General features: G+C 30.2%; 1 protein-coding gene across 4 annotated transcripts; it reads right to left on the reverse strand.

The window, feature by feature from the left end:
* Window positions 1-1268: 1268 nt before the first annotated feature.
* Window positions 1269-15811, reverse strand: LOC113005862 (venom allergen 5). Of its 4 annotated transcripts, none has more exons than XR_005575417.1 (9): window positions 14676-15811; window positions 14393-14538; window positions 9064-9185; window positions 7313-7394; window positions 6393-6553; window positions 3283-3355; window positions 2916-3172; window positions 1722-1816; window positions 1438-1456 (listed from the first exon to the last, which is right to left on the reverse strand). XR_005575417.1 is itself a non-coding variant. In XM_039452861.1 (8 exons), the coding sequence occupies exons 2-8, from the start codon at window positions 14490-14492 to the stop codon at window positions 1364-1366; spliced, it is 726 nt and encodes a 241-aa protein (XP_039308795.1). In that variant the 5' UTR covers window positions 14493-14538; window positions 14676-15811; the 3' UTR covers window positions 1269-1363. The 4 variants fall into 4 exon arrangements, 2 of the variants coding, with proteins under 2 accessions (XP_039308795.1, XP_039308796.1); XR_005575416.1 differs by having other exon boundaries at window positions 1439-1456; window positions 3283-3383; window positions 14676-15803; XM_039452861.1 differs by lacking the exon at window positions 2916-3172 and having other exon boundaries at window positions 1269-1456.
* Between the last annotated feature and the right edge of the window lie 6502 nt (window positions 15812-22313).

The raw sequence follows: 22313 nt of genomic DNA on the forward strand, positions 1-22313 counted from the left end.
CTTGGATAGCAACAGATTTAGACCAATTTAGACTGCTTTATTCACTAATATATGTATATGTGGGAGCGAGAGAGCTAACAGAAACAAAATGTGTTGCGCGGCGCATAGCGCTGTACGACTACAGCCCGGTCGGTAACGTTCATATATGTACAGGGTGATTATTAATGAATGTTCTCACTTTTTACCATCGGAGCATTCATTTGTAATTTCTAATATAATAATATGTTAGAAATACGTATCCGTCGGTAAATTATGCTCCAATGGTAAAAAGTGGGAACATTCATTAATAATCACCCTGTATATTAATCGAGTGTGCATGAATAATCTAACAGTATGCAAATAAAAAGTTTCGTATGGTAATACGCTCAAGTTTAAAAAGAATGAGGACGTATGTGTAATTAAATACTAAAGTATACTTGAAAAAGCTTGAAAATGCTTGAAAATGCTTGAAAATGAATATACTTTTTAACAAATGTCAGCTATTGTGTATTTGCGCCACTTCGTGACAGCAGGATACTAGTTGTAAGTAAATAATCCCATAAGTAATTACTAAAATTTGTCACCTAATAAATAATAGGAGTGGCCATAATATCTCCTCGCTCGTGACAAGACTACTTTCTCCTCTATTCATTAAAGATCATAAAATATTTACTTTATCTTCATATTTGTTAACCAATTTTCGTTCCTTTATAAGTACTAATCTACTATTCTTAAATGGGTATATATAAATGTCTAACCAACTTACTTTATAGTATGTGAAAAGGTTTAAGAGAAATTTTGTCATCAATGTTTACATTCTTGTTTAAATACATCTGGCATTGTGTGTGATTATTCACCCACAACACACACATCGACGCGCGCTTACACACACACACACACACACGCATGCACGCACGCACAAACGCACACACACACACACACACACACAATCTAGTATCATACTATTTCGCAAATATATAATATTTACTGCTACTTACCGCGTCACAAATTAATATTTAACAGATTAGCTTGTTTTTGAATTAATAAAAACTATAAATTATGATCTGTATTACATAGTCGATTATTCTACTATAATAGTAGAGAAGAGTGGGCAGAGGTATCTATCGTAAGATATGTATAAAAAAAAATACGTGTCCCATGTTTTTATCTGTACTGCAACATATTAAAAGCTCATCTAAATTTGAAGCGGATACTTCTGAAAGATTTCCTGTAAGTTATTTTGAAAAAACAAAATGGTATTTCACCATCCACTTCTTTTCTCTATATATTGGGAGAAATATTTTTCAATATTTATTATCACAGACCTCTGTTCGCAAAAACAATTTGTAAACAATGAACAAACGAAAGAAATATTATGCACATTTTAAAGTTTATCTACAAAATCTTCATAAGTATCTACATTCTTCATATTATCCATATACGCATAAAGCTCCCAGGTAATAATAAGTTCCACGAGCTGTAATTACATAACATTTATTATTTTCACGTTTTCATAAAAAAGTTAAATAATCCAAATTATATAAAAACAAAGACAAAATTGTTTCTACAATTATATAAAAATATAAAAAAGACATCATAAATCATTTAAGGTTAAAAAATAAAAATTGAAAAATTAATATTAAACTTATAATTTTTACAAATCTTTAAAGAAATATACTCGTATATTATGTATAAAGTAAATATTAATGTAATTATTTTATAAGACAAGTTATGATACTAACAACATAATCCGGCATATCTATTGCTGTAGGACATGCCATACATTCCGCATGCAGGTTGACCTGATTTGTATGGTTGAAAGCCGAGTACATTTCCACTGAAGCAACGTAAAACAATATCAAATAATGTTTTTTTTTTATTGAATTAATTAATATGTATTTTTGATACCTTTAAAAATGATCTTTTATAACTCTTTTAGATCTAGTATTGTATGTACGAGGTGTGTTCAAAAAGTATCGCGAATTTTGAATTTTCGCGGGTTACGTATATTCGAATTTCGATCTTTTTGTGGCGTTATGTTAGTACTCATGTCTCTCACTTATGCCGACAAGCTCGGCCATTTTGAATGTTCACTTAATTGTTGACAGCTGCTTTGCTTGCACGTGTTTTGGATCGTCTTCGATTTTTACCTATTCAAAAAAATGGATCAAAGAACCTGTATCAAATTTTGTGTGAAAAACGAAATTAAGTGCGCGGATGCATTCCGAATGTTGACTGTGGCATACGGAGAAGCTACCTTGGACCGAAGCAACGTTTATCGGTGGTACAAAATGTTCTCAGAAGGCCGAGAAGATGTGAACGACGAAGAGCGTGCCGGACGCCCGAGCACTTCAACAACAGACGAAAAAATTAATGAAGTGGAGAAAATGGTATTGGCCAATCGTCGAATCACCGTTAGAGAAGTTGCTGAGGACCTAAACATATCGATTGGCTCGTGCCATTCGATTTTTATCAATGATTTGGGCATGAGACGGGTCGCCGCGAAATTCGTACCAAACGCCCCTGCTCACACATCGTTGCTTGTGCGCGACTTTTTGGCCAAAAACAACACACTAATGATGCCGCAGCCACCGTATTCCCCAGATCTGGCCCCCTGTGACTTTTTCTTGTTCCCTAAACTGAAGAGGCCCATGAAAGGACGACGTTACGCTACGCTTGACGAGATAAAGACGGCATCGAAGGAGGAGCTGAACAAGATAAAAAAAAAATGATTTTTTGAAGTGCTTCGAAGATTGGAAAAACCGTTGGCACAAGTGTATAATATCTCATGGGGATTACTTTGAAGGGGACAAAATAGATATTCATGAATAAATAAATAATTTTTAAAAAAACACAAAATTCGCGATACTTTTTGAACACACCTCGTACATTTTAGCCGTTTCACTCTTTAATTCATCTAGCACTATTCCTCTTACCTCATTGCTCCGCGTGCAATCCAAATCTCCAAAAGTCAATTGACACTCGGAAAGGTGCGCACAGATTGATGAGATAAGGAGAGTAGCGTTAACCAAATTGAAAATTGATCAATTTCTGAGACATTCAGCACATACACACAAGCACGCACACACCAATTTAAAATACGTTAATTTAAGAAAAACAGAATTGCAATGTATGCAAAACGTTACTTGTATTCATAAAGAAAATTGGAGTATCTCAACAAAGTATTTTGTCTCTGCAAATAAAAATCTAGTTCTTTAATACACTAACTAAATTGTTAACATTTATATATTTTAAGAAATGCAAGGTATAAAAAAAAACAGTATTTCAAGATAGAATTCTTACCTCGGACCGTAGTTGCATACGTAATTCTTGGTATAGCCGCGAACTGGATCATAGTAGAACGAATATCCGCATCCTATTAAAAAAGTGTTACTCCATACCAACTGGAATTAATTCAAAATATTTTCGGTAAATATGCAGAAAAAGTTACACCTCATCGATTTCGTTGGCTTTGGTATATGTTATAAAGGTGAGGGTACTAACTTTTATCTAAATATATCTTGAATTATACGAGACCCTCGATTATTTTATAAGAAAAAGTTGATCAGTATCCTCACGCTATAAAATATACCAAGGTCAATGAAATCGATGAGGTAACCTTTTCTGCATATTTACCATATTTCCTGTATTTATTTTAATATTCACAAATTGTTTAGATATAATATATGCCATGTATAAGGTTAAACAAATTTGTGAGTGAAAATGGTTAGCTCGAATACTTAAGAGAATGCTAAAGTAACAGAAAAACTTTCTCAACGTCGGTACTGCAGATCATTGCAGATTATTTTTTGAGCGAGACCAGGCTATCGCTCTTTGTCCATCGCATAGATCTGTCTTTGTTTTTCGATTATTTTGCCATCTGCGAAAAAATTTATCAACTACTGTTTGGTACCATACTGCTCTATTTATGACAGCTTCACTGAGCAAAATATACATGTAAAAGCGCATTAGCATATCTTTTTTGTTAGGGGTTTAGTCGTAATTTCACACGATCAGTGTTATTTGTGCATGTTTTCTGAAGCCCGCTCTACTATTATTTTGTATGTACGAGCTATACAACTTCTATATTAAGATAAAGTTAACCTCAGGTGATGGCTATACGAGTGTACTTTTAATGATTTATTAAATTTTTGTTCAAATTTCTTGTAAAATTGACCTCAGCGGGACTTCTTTTTACGCGTATTTTAATTCTAAAAATGTTTTTGTGATTCTGTAAAGCCAATTGAAAGATATTTACACTGTAAATGTCGGTAATTTGTAGTACTTTAGCATCCTCTTAATATCTACTGATATTTGATAAAAATCTTTTAAAGTCTTCTAAATATCAAATATAAGAAAAGCTATTTTTTTAAATCACATCTTGATAACTTTTTCTCACAATTTGAAATTTTCTCTTAATAAAAATATTGAAACAATAATAGATTTTTAGATTTAAGGAATCGGGAGCAAGAGGTCTTTAAGCAACGTTTTTTACATGTAATGAAGAATCTAAAATGTAAATTAGATATAAATTAAAGTTAAATTTAAGCATTTTCTACATTATGCGCCTTTTTGATAACATAATAAGTTATTTTTAAAGACCAAAGACAAACTTTTTTTGCGTAACGACAAACTTGTCGCGCTTAAATAGTCTCTTTCGTAGATTGTAACCTCATGAAAATTTATAAAACAAGTTTTTTATAGAATAAGAATTAATTGCAATTTGAAAACCGATCGAGTCTATAAATCGCAAAATTTTTGAACTTATTTCGAAACTCACCTACGAATGAAATCGATCTTTAAAATTATATTATTACTACTTTAACAAAAAAAGAAAAAAAAAGATATTTGCTCTTGCTACATTTTTTCCTAATCGTTGCAAGAAATTATTTATAAAACTTTATCGTATGAGCAACATCTATAGCGAGCAATAGAAAGATTTAAAATAAAAACAATTTTATTAAATAAAAATAATTGTACGCTGAAATCGTATTAAAAACTAAATAATAAATTTATTTTACAGGTAATACTTATTTTTTTTCTTTATTATTTTTTTAATTTTAATCTGGGTTTTATCTCTTTATTTTAAAATTTTTTTCTATTTAATTATCAATTTTTATCTGTTTATTTTTTTAATTTATCGACCATTATTTGTATTATTCGCGCATTTTCCATAATTTGATATAACTCATAAAAGTCTTTTATTACTTATTTTATTTATTTATTACTTATTTGTTGCGCACGCTGCCTAAGTCTCCGAAATATGTGTCGATGCATATTTCCGAGAGGTCATGATTTTTTTATGTTGACTTATAACTGACAGTCAATGAACGTTTTTGTTATTACGGACTTTCCGCAGAATTGATAATTATTATAATTATAGTTTAATTTGTTATTTAAAGATTAGGATCAAACACTATTATTAATCATTGTTACAGATGCTTGTTTGTACTGAAAAAACTGTTATTAAAGGTCGAAACGTATATTTGAATTTACCTACTTTGATTATTGCGTTCAACACTCAACGCAGCTCTCGAGCTCGTTTATTCTCTTTTAATTTTGTATTATTACATTTGTATTTGTATTATTACCTTCTCACATTATTTGGTTAAAATTTATTTTTATTTTGTTATCAAAGCAATGATTATTATCTCAACACAAGAAATACGTGTGTTTTGGAGATAAATTAGTCTATTTTTTCACTTTTTCGGGATAGAAGATCTTAAAGCTGCTAGTTAGCATCAATAATACTAAATTCATTGTCAATTTAATTCTATGATATTACTTTTTTGATTCAATTTGAAAACCGTGATTTGAAAGTGAAGATAACGACGGCGCACTGTTCGAAAGAATTAAAAATTACATGTAAAATTACACAAAAAAACATTATATCAGCACTAAGATCTTGCTATGTATATTAGCCATATACTAGCCTCTCTCAATTTTAATCAAATTATTTTACTTACAATTAGTAAAATCAAGCAAAATTATTTTCTAATAATCAAATCTGTTTGAGATTTTTACATTTTAACGAAACTCGTTGTGTTAATATTGAACATTAATTATAACCATACACATACACACACACACACACACACACACACACACACACACACAAACACACACACACACACACACACACACACACACACACACACACACACACACACACACACACATATATATATATATATATATATATATAATCTAGTTGCTTTCATATCGCAAATGCCAAACAATAAAAGAAACTATTTTGCTGTAATAAATAAAATTTTTTTTTTTGTATATAGATTTTGTTCACATAGTGTTTGTAACAGTAATTAAATCGTTAAGTTAAAGCGCAATGTGGAAAGCTCAAGTTAACTCTGATATTCTTCTAAACTTGCAAGCTTCTATAGATTGTATATACAGACCTGTGTGTAGTGTCCCGTGGTTTTGCTATATCCAAAATGATAGTATTGTACCTCGTTGAACCAAGCAGAAATTTGTTGTCTCCATTTCGGCTCGCCATCGTAAGGTCCCGGAGACCTAGTCGTCCATGAACGAGCAATATTCTGCCCTACTGCAAATCTACCTGGAAATCACGATCCCTTTTGGTCAATCATAAACATATATGTGTCAGAGAAAACAAAAGCGCATTAAATTGAGAAATACTTGTCAAGATATCTTATTCGTTTTGTGTATTAATAATACATTGAAGCGAGATAATGATGACATACTGGTATGTTTACTATAACTTCTATTTTTGCTAAATACAAATATAAACTGTTTGTGTATATAGATAATATAAAAAATTGCAAGTAAAAGACACAATTTTACTTGTAAAAAGATTATTTTTATTAGTAGTAGAGAGAAATATTTTGACCGTTGCTGTATCAATGCATATTTAACCAGAGTACCTTCTACGGTCGCAGCTAGATCTTCGTGCTTGTATCGTTTGTGTGATTTTATATACTTTTTTCAAGTTCAATGAACTGCGCGCCGAATTAATTTTCAGTCATAACACAATTCTAAATTGAACAAGATTAAGTAATATCACGTATTATTAAATATTAACCCTTTTCTCCCTGAAAAATAATTCTTAATACTTAAGACTTAGCTGCGACTGTAGAAGGCACTCTGGTTCAATGGTTCAATTATTTTTATTATTGTTAAGCAAATTATTTAAAATTTTTTTACATTGTTATTTTCCTTTAACATACTAAAGATACTAATAATCACATAGTATTTCTTTGATAAAAAAATATCTAAAAATGTTATAATATTACGTTATATTAAGAATATAATATTATTATATAAATATAAAAAAGCAATTGCTAATCATTTTACTTACGGACATTTCTTAGACTGTCGTGTGACTCGGCACAATAATCTGCCCATCTTTGTGCTATCGCGGCAAGTTCGTCATCCCATATCTATAAGAACAATAAATATGTATTTCATTATGACTTAAGTATAGGGAAACTTGAGGTACAATGGAGCATAGTCGATAACTTTTCACAGAGATGCTACTATGCTAATAAAATGTCATGCAATAATTACTATTAGATATATCTTACTATATGGTGTTTTCAATATTATTTTTACCTTAAAGTTGTTAGACATTATTTAATGTATTCGCTGTGCTCTCCGCAACTGACAATGAGTTGGAGTTTCTGAGTACATTTATGTAGGGTAAGCAATAATAAAATTCTATTTCTTATACCGTAAGTACATTTATGTTATTAAATAGTACATTTATGTTTTCTTATCACTTTAATAAAATATTTATGCAAATATATTTATTCTCTGTGATGTTTTATATTATTTAAGTAAATTTATACATTTTGGGGCATAATGAGATATTAGAACACGGGGTAAAATTATGCACTGTGTCACTATGCGCTGGCGGCATTAGTCGCAAGCAAAAATGTATATATTATATACAATTATGTTTTGTATTACATTTTATATAAAATATAATCACAGATGCTATGAAATTTTAATTTTTATTAATTTTTTAATAACATTAATATAATGTATCAAAAAAATTATTAATAAAAAAAAATATATATATACACATATGTGTGTGTGTGTGTGTGTGTGTGTGTGTGTGTGTGTGTGTGTGTGTGTGTGTGTATGCAATAATAAATTCCTACTTATATTAAGTGTTCCAAGTTGCTTTTAAGAAACTTTGAACATTATTTTTGAAAAAGAAGCAAGTTTTATGGGGTTCCCCATTATGCCCCGTTATGTGGGGTAAGGTACGTTTTCAATAAAACAATAATTGTATCCTCTTAATCTATGTTTTTGTAATAAAACTAGTATTTTTTTTAAATAAATATTCCAAAGTATATTTTAGTAAAAAATCAATTTGATTCATTTACTTTTAATATATTTAAAATAAGTTTAAAATAACTATGTCCGTTTATGCTCCAGGTTCCTGTACATAGTCTACATAATATTAACCCCCCGCAGACACCGCTGAATATCATTACTTATACATAATTAGACGTTATGGATCGTTAAAGGAACGTTATGTTTTTTCAAAGAGTTTGTGAGTTTAAAATATCTAAAAACATTCTGGTTCTTTCAAAACAATTTTATAGTTATTTTATCCAAAATGTTTCTTACTATTTTTGTACGTGTCCGAATTTATGGCGAATAAATCAAGATCGAAAAGTCGCCTAAATCTTGAAATACCCATAATGTTTGCGGAGAGTTAATTATACAGCGATCGAATTATATCGACTGTTTTACAATTTGAAAATCAACTGTTGCTAAGTCTGCTATATAATCAATCATGAATTAATGCAAATGCTTTCATGCGAGAGTTTTTTTATACATAAAAATGTATGCTAATTTTGTATTCTTTTTTGTGTTGTTATTTTATCATCAGCACACTATTCATTTATTGTAAAAGTTAAATAAGATATATCTCGATACAGGATATATCTCGAAGTAATTGCACTACATTCTTAGTTTTGCCCATCATTTTTGTATTAACATTCATCTACATTAATAAATTGTTACGGCAAACATTACATTTTGTGTCTTTGTAAGGATTGATTTTCTCAAAAAATAAAATAAAACGCGCCAATTTACCATCTCCATCATATTCGCTGCACCTGGTTGACCATGTATCTGTCCTAATGCTACTAGTTGTCTTAATCGATTGTGTTCGTCCAAGATAATCTGCTTTTCCTCACATGATATACCACCGGATCCTGTAAGATGATATGGTGTCTTTAGTTACTACTTTCCGACAAATATATTTTTCTCTATATTGCTTCTCTCATCACTATCCATCATTGTGAAATGTATTATAATATCATCATTCTTTCAACAACATATATGAGACATATTACACGTGTGACGTATTAAAATTAGAGGAAATATGAGGCTAATGAGAGCCCAGCGCGGTTAGTGTTGCGCAAAACAAATAGATTTATTTAAAAGATTTTCGTACGTTTTGACTCAACTTTGGAGTCATCTTCAGCGTAGCAAATTCAAGCCATTGAGATTATTTAGTCATTGTTGATCCATTGTGCGGATGAGTCACTAACGGTTTACGAACTCGAAATGCAACTTTCTCCACCGCGTGTACCGTCGGAGGAGATGATTCGATCTCCCTCAAATAGTCAACAAAAACCAGTATAGCAATGGACAACATCAGTTTTTAACACACTTTTAATGGTTGTATATAGGTAAATTAAGAATCCACTTCGCTGTAACGTTATGTCCCCACAACAACGTTTTTAAGTAACTCGGACAAATTGAGAATTGTCTCACACACACATTTTACAGTTACATACAATATATCTTCAACTATTCCCAAGCCAGATTACATCTGGCTTAGGAATAATTGAAGATATTAAAACGTGGTAATTTCCCGTAAATATGTTTTATACTGAAAGCACTCTTAATAATGATCAGTGATTTGAATTTATGATAATCGTGAAGTTCTATTTTAGACAAAAATATTCTGCCGAATACAAATGTCGAATAATTTTCATACTCAAAGAAGTGTCTACTAATTTATTCCTTAAATTGATTTTTATCTTGATCGGATAGAGTAAGTTTTCTGTCTGTTGATTACACGAGTATCTGTCTAAAAATTCATCGGATAATGCTATTGAATTGTCAAAGATGTAGTATCTAAAATATACATGTGGATTACGATTTGGTTTCTTTTTAATTTATTACAAGGTGATATTATGGACACCCATTGCGTCTTATTCAATACCTTTGTTAATAATTAATGTCAATAACCAATATTTCTTATTAAAACTTGGCGATTATATTTATGAAAATGTTGTTTAATAGAGTCAAAATTATGAAATATTTATTACTTAGAACGTAATTTATAAAAAATGTGACGACATTGCATAATGTGACAAAAATAAACAGAAGTAATATGAGCCACCAAAAAAAAGAACTATTTAATTTTGTTTAAAAATACACGTAGTATTTTGTTACAAAATTATAATTATATTTATATTTTTTAACTCTATTCTCACACTTAATAAAAATTACACGATGGTCACACCGAGTCAAAATGACCCAAACAGTTTTTAACCCTTTCGCTACAACGGGGGTGACTATAGTCGCTCTTCACAAGACTCCGTCTATATAGAACCGGTGATTATAGTCACTCTACATACGACGGGCGATTATAATCTGCACCCACTTGATCGCTATCAAGAGACGCGGTAATGTTTTGGAGTTTTTTAGAGCACAGTCGACGACGCGCGGCGCAGTCTACGTTATTATCCTTTCTCTGTTTTGAAAAATATCTAAGTGTTATTATTATCATTATATAATCATTATTAAAAATTCTACTAAAACTTTGATCGCTTGTTGTGTGAAGACGGAATGAAAAAGAAGATTGGGGCTAAGTAAAAAAAGTTTCAAGTCTCCCCTATCGATCGCTACAGTTCACCGTAACTTCATTGCTCAATTAAAACAAACTAGCACGGAAGCAAAATCTTTCTAGGAGGTCTCCCAGTCCCTATAATGTATTTAAGAATTAATGTTTATTATATTGTAAAATTGTGTATGTTTACATGATAATGTTTATTATAAAATGTTTATTTTGATGTTCAATAACAAATAAATTTATTAAGAAATTATAAATATTCTTTTTTTAAAGAAAATACTTTTTCTTCCAAAAAGCATCGTCGAAACAACTTTTATAGAAGTAAGATGCAATCCCGACCACTGATGACAATCCGCGTGAAATGTACATACACATTTTTGACGCGGCGCGGCGCGCGGCGTCATTTCGTACATTGTGAGCATTTCAGTGGAGAGGACGTTCGTAGCAAAAGAGTTAATGTTTTCCGGTAAAAAATTTCGAGAAAACAATTTATATTAGTGAATTTACGCATAAAAGTGCGCGCACTTTCTAAACCAGGAAAGTTTTGGAATCTAACGTGGAAGATGATGCTCTGGTCATTTTAACTCAGTGTGACCATAATGAATTAAAAATAAATTAGAAAATTAAATATAAAGAGCTACAATATAATTGTACAGCTTTAAAATAGACAAAAGTAAATAATGATTCACTTCAATTATAAGATAAATCACAAACAAACTGCCAAGAGAATAATTTTTAAAAGGACAAAACAAACTTTTATACTTTTAATTATAGAAAAAAATTAACTATTGCAAACTGCATAATCTACACATAATCTTTCTATTATCAATTATACAAATCTATCCCAAGCAGAACAAAAAATTATCACGACATGAAAATGATTATTAAGAGTCACCACCTTTTAATTCATCACTTTCATTATTCATTTTAACATTATTTGACGTTATTATGATTCGTTGTTTGTTACGTATCACGAATTACTATATAGATTAGCAGGGTCGCGTGTAAAAATATCGTGCAGATGTATGACGTTTTCAGAATTTTGCAAATATTATATTTGAGAGATATTTTATTAAAATATCCTTTAAATATTCATAACATTTCAGAAACATTACACAACAATTCCCAAACGCTTAACTTTCAATGCATAAGATTATTTTCACATAGAGAGAAATTATTAGATTTCTATATGAATTAAGTTGTGCATAAAACTAAAAACTCTGTACCGTCAAATTACATCTCTTATTTACTTTTACCTTTATCTCCAATTTTTGGAGCCTCGCAGAATCATTTTACTAGAATATCGGTGAAAAGTTTTATAAGAAACGTTTCATAACTCTATTGTCAGCTTTTATATTCTACTGTATGCTAATTTTTATTTACAAGAAATAGAATTACTCGTCCATCTGGACTCGTGATGCCGCGTACTGCTAGCTTGAATTTTCTACGTTGTACAGATCATATTAATGTGATGTTTATAAACAAAACGTTGAGAGATATTTGATAGATGTTAGAAATTTATTTTAATGTACGCTGTACGCTGAAATCAGTGTTACATGAGTATTTTTTAAAAGTTTTTTTTATTAAGTGTTTCAATAACGTTTAATGTCATCATCCATTACAGTTTTTCAAGTGTTTGTAAAATTGTAATTCAATAATGGATTTACCAACACGTGCTTCCAAACAGTATAATTATCAATAAAACTCTTCTTAAACAATCTAGCAAACAAAAATTAATTGAAATGGATAGAAATAAATTCATTTTGACATTTTCGAATTTGCGCTTTAGATTTTTCGAATTTATTTAAATCGAAAAACAATATAATATGAACATAAATACGGTCGAATTTAACACGATGAATAGCTATATTCAATAACTCGTATTTCAATTTATTTGAATCCAAAAATAATAAATGGGAACATCTATTCGAATTCAAAATGATGAATAGCGCGTTTCATATTTCAATCCATTTAAAGTCTAAAAATACGTTTCAGTTCAAAATGATGCATAAGAGCAATTTCGTTTGTTGAAAGTGTAACTATTAATAAGATTCTTCCCAAAACAGATACAAGCATCTCTCGTTAAAAATTTTCTCCAGAGTAGTGGGAGATGACAAATTTTTCACAATAGAGCGTATCTGCAGTTATATTTGCTTAAAGTGATTTATTTACTCTTGAGGCATTAGTATGCTGTTCACGACAGTTAGGGAAAGAGCAAGAAGAAAAAGAAAGAGAGAGAGAGAGAGAGAGAGAGAGAAATTATTAAAACAACACGAAAAAAACATTATTGGCGACAATGAACGACCGCGACAATTGTTTTTTTTTTCTGTACACGCTAATTAATCATCGTCCGAGGCAACGCACCGTTCTTGGCGCCGTATTATTTGCTCGTTTAGCATCCTTTGAAAAGGAGAAACAAATTTGAGCATCCGCATTTGGGCTGATGACCGTCTCGCTGACTGGAAACATTAGTTTCTTTTTGTACCGGAAATGAGATGGGCTCGGTACCGAGCGTAACGATGCAATTTGATCTGTACCTGTTCTATAACTTCATTCTCTGTTACAGCTCGTAGTTAAATAAATTTCATCGGAAAGACAAAATTGTGATATACTAAATAAATAACTTTTGATTAATTAATTTTGCTTAGTTACATAATCTCTCAATTTTCTTACTGTAATAAATTTCTTTCTGTATATTAAGATTAGAATTGGATTAAAATAATTTTATAACATTTTATCAACAGTATTTGTTAAAACAGCTCTTGTAATTTATTTTTCTGTTATATATATTCGCGTACGATATTGGATTACAATGATCGTATTCAATGTGAGACGTTAAATGTCACAGTAATTTCTTTTTTTCTCTCAATATCCAAGTTCTCCCAAGTTCCAAGATCTTAATTATAATATAATTAACATAAATGTAAATATTAAACTACATTTCTTTTGATATGGAATATATATTTTTTATTATAATATAAATAAATTAATTAATACAATTAACCTTAAATAACGACGCGTTTTTAAATGTGGTAAATGTTATTTTGAATTTGATGGAACTAGAAAATTACATCAGTAAGGATTATTCAAGTCTTTGAAAGAGATATTTGTCTATTAAAATTGAGAAATTTTATGCAAATTATTTTGAAGATACGTATGTCTGTTAACATTGAAATAAGGTGGGCTATCTATATTCTTTCATTTCACTCTTTCTTTCTTTTTTCTTACCGTATATAAAATCCGTGCTTAATTTTAAATATTTCAATAATAATATATAGAATTGCTTCTTTCTTTCTCTCTCTTCTTCACAAATGACAGATAAATTTGGAAAGTGATTAAAACAATAATAAATAATGAGACATGTATGTATTTTTGTAAATAATGTTTGTTCAATGCATTTTATACAAAATTCTCTCTCTCTCTCTCTCTCTCTCTCTCTCTCTCTCATTCTCAGCGTTTTCGCACGCTTACTATATTCTCTACTCACGCATCATTAACACACTTATTATTATTGATAATATAGATATTAGAAAGTCATTTAGACTTAATACTTACTCAATATAGTCTTTCCGATACATGACGTTTGGCAATATTTCATCAGCAGACATGCGACAATCATTAGAAGAAAACCAGCGTTTCTCTTGACGAACATCATTATGACAGATAAGAAATTTCACCAAGTTGAAAAGAGGAAACGAATTCTGGAGACAAATAGGAAGATTCGATTAGGACGCGAACTCGAACTTGGCAATCAGGATTCGGTCTCCTTTAAATTTCGATATCGACAAGAAGCAAGAAGTAGAGAGCGAGCTAGCGGAAAGATTCAAGTAAAACATACGTGCGCGATTCCTAGTCGTTCACTGCGTTCACGGCACGTGTAGAACCAATCGGTTGATTAAATCGGCCAATTTACGGCTGTCCGGAGAAATAGAACGTAGCAAGTCGAAACTGTCCACAAACCGGTCGATGGAACGTTCCAAACTAATAGCCAGCTACGCCAATTCCTCGTGACTTTATATATCGTGCCACCTGTGCCACCATGCTTGTCCATGTAATTGTTAATGAACCGGTCGGTGCAGTGGGGAGTGTGCTGCTCAATACGCGGGAATAGGGTAACTTTGATTTAGTACATATGCGTGCCAAGGTTAAACGTAAACTCGGTGAGTCAAAAAACTATCACTATCTTGTTGATACATTTAATTCGTTTTCATTTGAAATTCATAAAACCAACTTTTTTTTATTTACATATTTGATATTTTTTATTATTTTTCACTACTTTGTATAGACAAAAATGGTATCTACAAAATGTTGTCTATCACTGACAAATTTTGTGTGTGCGTGTGTGTGTGTGTGTGTGTGTGTGTGTGTGTGTGTGTGTGTGTGTGTACATTTGTGAATTATATTCGTATCCTGTATCCTCAAGCCTCAAGAATCAAGTTTTCATCATTTTATTTTCAAAATTTATAGTCTTTCTCAATTGGTAGGGGAATGTCAGGTGAAGTGGGACATGAGGTGCAGTGGGACAATACTACTATAAGATATACTATACGTAGTGAAATTTATAGCAACCAATAGCTGTCATTTATTGTGCATCAAGCCAAACCATTTTAAATTAGTCTTTGATGAACGTACATTTTGCTGCTCTGTCATAACAACTACAATTTTTTTTGTAAAAAAAGTTTTTTCCGACATTTATAAAGTTTTTATTTTCAATAGTCTTTCCCACAATTGGAAGAAGGTAAATATATGCAAAGTTCTTGTTTGTTGTTTAGTTTTGTGGTTACAAAGACTTTTTATACAAAGCTAACATATTTTCGATGATACGCGTCATAATTTCGAAACATAGGATTTGAGGTGAAGTGAGACATTTTTTATAGGGTAAAATGGGACACGTCATTAAAGCTAAGGGCCTGAGCAGAATGGCTGACTTATAATTTTAAGACAAGTTTTACGACTCAAGTTTTTGTTTTTAATAACGCACAATAACTGTCTTATGTCTCAAGTTTTAAAAAGAGATTTTGTTCGTAACTCAAGACTTGAGACACAAGACAGTTTTTGTGCGTTACTAAAAACAAAGATTTAAGTCGTAAAACTTGTCTTAAAATTATAAGTCAACCATTCTGCTTAGGCCCTGAAGGTCTCGTGCATGCTAACCTCAGCGTATGCTCAGGTCACTAACCTCAAGTATTCTAATCTCAATAGTCGTCAAAAACTAAATAAAAAATAAAAAATAAAAAATAAAAAACCAACGCTTCACAGCTTCTTCAGCAGTCCTCAATATTGAGGACTGTTGAAGAAGCTGTAAAGCGTTGGTTGAATACCTCTGGTCAACGTAAATGAGATAATTTACGTTATTCTTACACTTTTTATTTAGCTTTTTCTTTTAAAGTTCCCACATTTTCACGTTTTATATAATTATACTTTATTATGAATTCTTTTGTTTCGATTAATTCGATTTAAAATTATACATTTTGTGTTCTTAATTCATTTTTCTATTAATATCATTTTCCTCTGCTTATTTTCCAAGTTGAGGTCATATTAAATTACTGCATAGAAATTACTGAATAGAAATGCTAATCTACATTATATCTCTGTAACCTATCTGTAATTGTATTCATATAAAAATGTTATTTGTCACTACAGATGTATAATAAACTGATATATCATAAACAACGAAACATGACATATAAAATAAATTTTGTAACGTCTCCGTTATACCAATATTTTCGTATACAATCAAAAGAACGTCAAAATTATGTCACGATGACATAATTTTGACGTCAAAAAAGTATCAAAAATTTATGCAGTTTAATGTCATAGTGACGAACTAAAATTTGATCATATTTTGACGTTATTTTGATACCTTTTTGCCTTTTCTGTTTTTCTTGGGAACTTTACCTATAATTGTCTATCGCGCTTGTCTAGTCGGTTAACTTGCATCTAAATTAAAGAGAGATATATTTAAAGCAATTCAGTAAGCATTAAAAGCATTACTACTATATTATTAAAATAATATTTAATAACATGTAACGTTAACATCAAATATGTTGTATTTAACATTGTGTCTGCATATCTGCAATATGAACAAACTTTGACTTGGAGATAACGTTTCTAAAACAATTTCAACAATGTGTGTTTTGAAAAAAGTCATGTGTCACATAATCTTTTTGAAACGTTTCAAATACATGAAATCAACATTTATAAATGTTATTTTTGTTTCTTGATGTGATCTAGAAACAAATCTATTAAAACTGAAAAATCTACTCGAAGCATTGCAAATAATATAAAATTAGTTAAATTTATGACCAGCAAATGACTGCGGAGCACGCCACATATGTATTATATACATACATGTATATGTACATACACAAGGCTCTTTTTTGTAATCTCTCTTAAATCATCTAAAAGGACGGACATTTAGACTGCCCAAGTATAGCAAATTTTTATCGAAGAACCAAAAAATTTATTTTTGTAACAAAGGAATTACCACGTTAGTAGAATCGTGCTATTGCACGTGAAACATTTTCGCAGTAAGTTTATTAAAATTAATCACATTATCTATTATTGGCAATATTAAAAGTCAAATCATTTGTCTTGTGCTGATTACGAATACGCTCTTCGATCTATTTTTAATTGTTTTCACTCCTCAGCAAATTTACAGAGCAAATTGGGAACAAAATAACCAAGGCTCCACTAAAATCCACTTTTTTTAAGAATTACTATGGTAATTAAAAAGAAGTTTAGCAAAACTAAACATTTTTGTAAGTGAAAGAATTCGTTTGAAATTTACATATAATTAACTAGGAATATATGTAGGAATTAGGCTGCGAGAATCATACGCGCGTCTAATAATCTTATCTTTATTCTCGCAATGTCTCTAATAACAATTGCGTTCTCCTAGCTTGCGTCGTCCTGCTCGAAGAAGTTTACCCTCTATCTCTACTGATACTTGGCACGATAATTGGAAAATCCCTCGCTACTTTTTGCATATATTTATACTATATATTATTTGTACTATAATTGGAATAAAATATTATAATTATGATTTCAAGACTACTATAAACAATCTAGAAATATGAAAAAAATTTGTAACAAAAAAAGTTCTTATTGTTTAATTTGTTTGCGTTGTTTGATATATCCAAACATTTTTGTACTTGAAACAAGATAAATTTGGGAAAAGAGAAAGCAAAGATACTAAATGCAAAATACTTGAGATATTTGAGTGCAAAACGTATAAACATTGCTAACAGATCTTATGTTTTCACTATGATATATTTGTTCCGTATTTTAAAATATTTTCTTGCAATTTCTATCATATACACATATACGGCAAGTACATTGAAATCTAAATTAGCTGTTTAGTCATTAGCATGTATCTAGCAGATAAATATAAGTTTTTTTTGTCGTAGGAATTATTGCTATCTAGAATTATCCTTTTATGTTATTAAACTTTATATTTTTTATAGGGTTTCTCTCTCTCTCTCTCTCTCTCTCTCTCTCTCTCTTATATAATAAAAAAAAGACATTTTATATTGTTTACTTTTGTTTATCAACTGTATTCCATTCTGATATCTACTCATTACTAACTGTAAACACACTTTCGCCAAGTCCGTTAGTTCTGATATATGACTCTTTTTACAATTACATATTTATTTTATGTCCTTTTTTTTATTTTTTTATGCTTTCCTTTTGAGAAAAGCTTAATTTTCTTATTTATTTGTTTTAAACAAAAAATTGTGGTATAGATTAATTACTCTTTGGCTCTTACAATTAGTTTAAATAGTTTCATTCAGCAATTCATTTTTAGTCACTCTTTTCTTCTCGCTTTCTTTGTAACATTTGAACAGATTTAGACTCGTTGCTGTTATTCGTAAGCTTCGAATTTAGCTTTTATTTTTCAGAGCAATTTCTGAGAATTTCTATATTCGGTCGTTTTATACGTCTGAATTGAAAATATCTGCTTGCTATAAGCGGAAAAAGAAATAAGAAAACATTGTTTTCGTGAAACAGCGGATTCTGATAGAATTTCGCACTTACATTCATAATTAACCGTCCGTCACGAGTAAAGTGTTTTTTTTTTTTGTCTTTTTGGCAAATGTATTGAGTTATATAGGGTGATGCTTTCAATGATGCTTGCAAATGTACAAGCGTCAAGTTTATCTATAGGAACGCACCTATAAAATGACGAGCGAAAACCTTTCGTATATATGCGACACTATTAAACGCCATAAGATGCATATTTAATCTTATAATTAATTACAATCCAATTAAATTATTACTCTTTCATACTCTCGAAAGTGATTATGATTTAATATAATTTTATTTTTTTAAATTAAATGTTGTAGAATCTAAATAAATTGTAACACTAAGACTTCCCCATCTACCCCCCCCCCACCTCTCTCTCTCTCTCTCTCTCTCTCTCTCTCTCTCTCTCTCTCTCTCTCTCTCTCTCTCTCTTTCTCTCTCTCTGTATCTGTGTGTTTGCATATGTAATTACGTATGTTGACTTTCTCAGCCATCACATTTATAAAGCAAAGAAAATGTTCCGCAGACACATTTTCTTTCATACTTTCAATAGCCTAAATTTAAACAATTACACGTTAGAATTTCATGTATAAACCAATTCTGTGATTTTTTAAATTTGAATAATTATTCGTCGTTGGCGTCACCATTTATCTCGAAAATCAAAGAGAAGAACTGGTGAATGAACGCCTGGTGACTTTTTAATGCGCAGATAAAATTTTTTTCTCCTTGCCGGGTTTTTCCCAAGTTTTACAGCTACTTAACATATTTAGAGTCTCGTAAAAAAGTCTCTCTCGTGTTGTGATGCCTTACTTGGAGGTCATCTAGAATCACGTTTTTCGCCTAATGAACAACGTTCAACCAACGAACCGACTGGTCCAGTCAATTAATCAGGTTGCGATTTGTCGTGTAGGACCAGACAGCCAGGCACCAAAAATCGTAATATGTTTTCTTTTGTATAATATACAGGGTGTTCTGTACTTTTTCTCAACACCGGAAATTAAACTTGATTTATTTCTAAACTTTAACTAAAGTTACTATAATTAATTATATAAAATTTACTTTGTACATTAAATCTTAAAAATATGATAAGATAATATAAGTTTATTTTTTATTTAAATTATTTAAGTAAACTTTAACAGTGTTCGGGTTTTGTGTACGTGTATGCGCGCGCGCGCGCGTGCGTGTGTGTGTGTGTGTTTTTGTGTGTGTTAATAGATATTTAAGATAAAAATTCAAGAAATAACAAGAAATAAGTTTAAAAAAAAGGAATATTTTAAACATTTTGAAAGAACACTTTATTAAAATTTTAAAAAATACGGTTTTAAAAATATTGTAATTAAAAAAATGTAAATAAAAATTGAAAATGTTTAAAACACTACATTGTATTGTTGTGTATCCAACTGGTGATATACAGTTTTTTCTTTTTATAAAAAATGATTCTATTATATATAGGGGAAAGTAGGTAAATTGCACGTACCTAAGGGAAGTGAAGTGATTTTTGAAGTTGAAATCGTTACGAGTACAGAAATAGTAACTTTAAACATTTTTCATATTGAAACATTTTTGAACATTGAACATTTTTCGTATTGTCATATTGAACAATTTTTTATTTGGTAATGCTATATTCAGCAAAAAAAGGCAAGTGGATAAACGAAAAAAATTCTCGCACCTTGGATAATTGTACGCGCGGATATAAATATACGCGGAGGAAAAATGAGATTATAGTCCATTCTTTTAGCTGAACGAACTATACTACACTGCACTACACTGTACTAGTGGCACTATAGTTAGTCTCACGTGGTTTCGCCTTTTAAGATGGATGCGCAAATATTATGTCCACTGCGGATTTGATTTGATAAAAAAACAATTACTCAAAGATTACTTAATTAAATTTAATAAAGAATAGAACAAAAAACACATAAAATAACGTACTTTTGTTAGGTATAACAAGATTATATGAATAAATTAAAAATACGGACTTAATTATTGCCTTATTTTCTGAATGCCAAAATTGCAACAAAAATCATGATTTTACTTTTTCTTATTTTTTTTCAATTAACTACGTTTTTATATAATATAATATATAACCTATTGTTATATATTTAAAAAACTACCTCAGCCTACAAAATTCGCTGTGATATAATCTCTATTCGTCGGGAAGGTGCCAAATACCACCAAGAAGCGTACAATTACCCACTGCGTACAATAACCCTACTTTCACCTATGTTTTTGAAAAGCATTACTTTGTGTATGTATTCTTGTAGAGGACGCATTTTTTTCCTTTTGTTTATAATGAGTAGAACAATTTTGCATATATACCTTTTGCGTATACGTTTTGTACATATACTCGTATACTCTTAGAGAAATGATCCATTATGTAACTATTACAAAAAAAAACCATTAGTAAAACTATTTGATTACACAAGTCTACAAAATTTAGGAGGGGTCATGTACTATGAAAGGATGTTTCTATAGGATTTTAATGTGCTGAAAATAACTACGTTATCCGTTTTTTCCCATTATCCTCCATTTTTTGAATAATTTTAAAAACAGTTTTTTTAAAATTATTGTAGTTTTTTTATTATTCCCGAAAAATCCCGGTTAAAGAAAAAATTATAGCGAAAGGTCTGCTATACGGCATTTTACACAGAAATGTTGCCACAATATTGAAAATTATATTTTCGATATTTATAAAAATGTTTTATGCTAACAGTAGATAAAAAACTAATAAAATTGTGAAAAAAAATGATAAATTTCAAAATATAAAACCAAATCCTCTTGAATTTGTCGTGCGGCCACCAAATAAAATTCGACAAGTTATAAAATTATATAAGAACATGTGTATAATTTTTAGTGGTCACTGATTTAAAATCTGAGATAAAAAATGAACAAAATGGCGGATCCACACACACACACACACACACACACGCACGCACGCACGCACGCACGCACGCACGCACACACACACACACACACACACACACACTCATACACACAATATTGAAGACAAGAAATTTAAAAATGCGTATAAATTACATAAAGATCGATATCTAATGGATTTGTAAGTCTTTGATTACTGCTGTGTAATTATTATACAGTTGTTGAATTGTAAATTTTTTAATTATTTTGAAGCAAACAAGGTATTCCTTATAAATTATAAATATTAAAGTTTTGCTGAGATAGCAAATATTCCGCCTATGCTGATATAGTCATATACAGCACTTATAATTTGTAATTTAAGGTCGTTGATATACATACACAATGTAATTTATATTAATAGATTATGCTAAATGTGTATTTATATACAGAGAATTACTTATTTTAACTGCCCATTTTGAATTTTTGAAACGAATGCATTCTTGAAAAAAATGTTCCAAACAAATGTTGTATGATCTAAATTAATTATCTAAAATAGAACAAATAATGATAAAATTATTTTGAAAAAAATGTT

Source organism: Solenopsis invicta, chromosome 8 (assembly GCF_016802725.1).
Source record: "Solenopsis invicta isolate M01_SB chromosome 8, UNIL_Sinv_3.0, whole genome shotgun sequence".
NCBI lineage: Eukaryota > Metazoa > Arthropoda > Insecta > Hymenoptera > Formicidae > Solenopsis > Solenopsis invicta.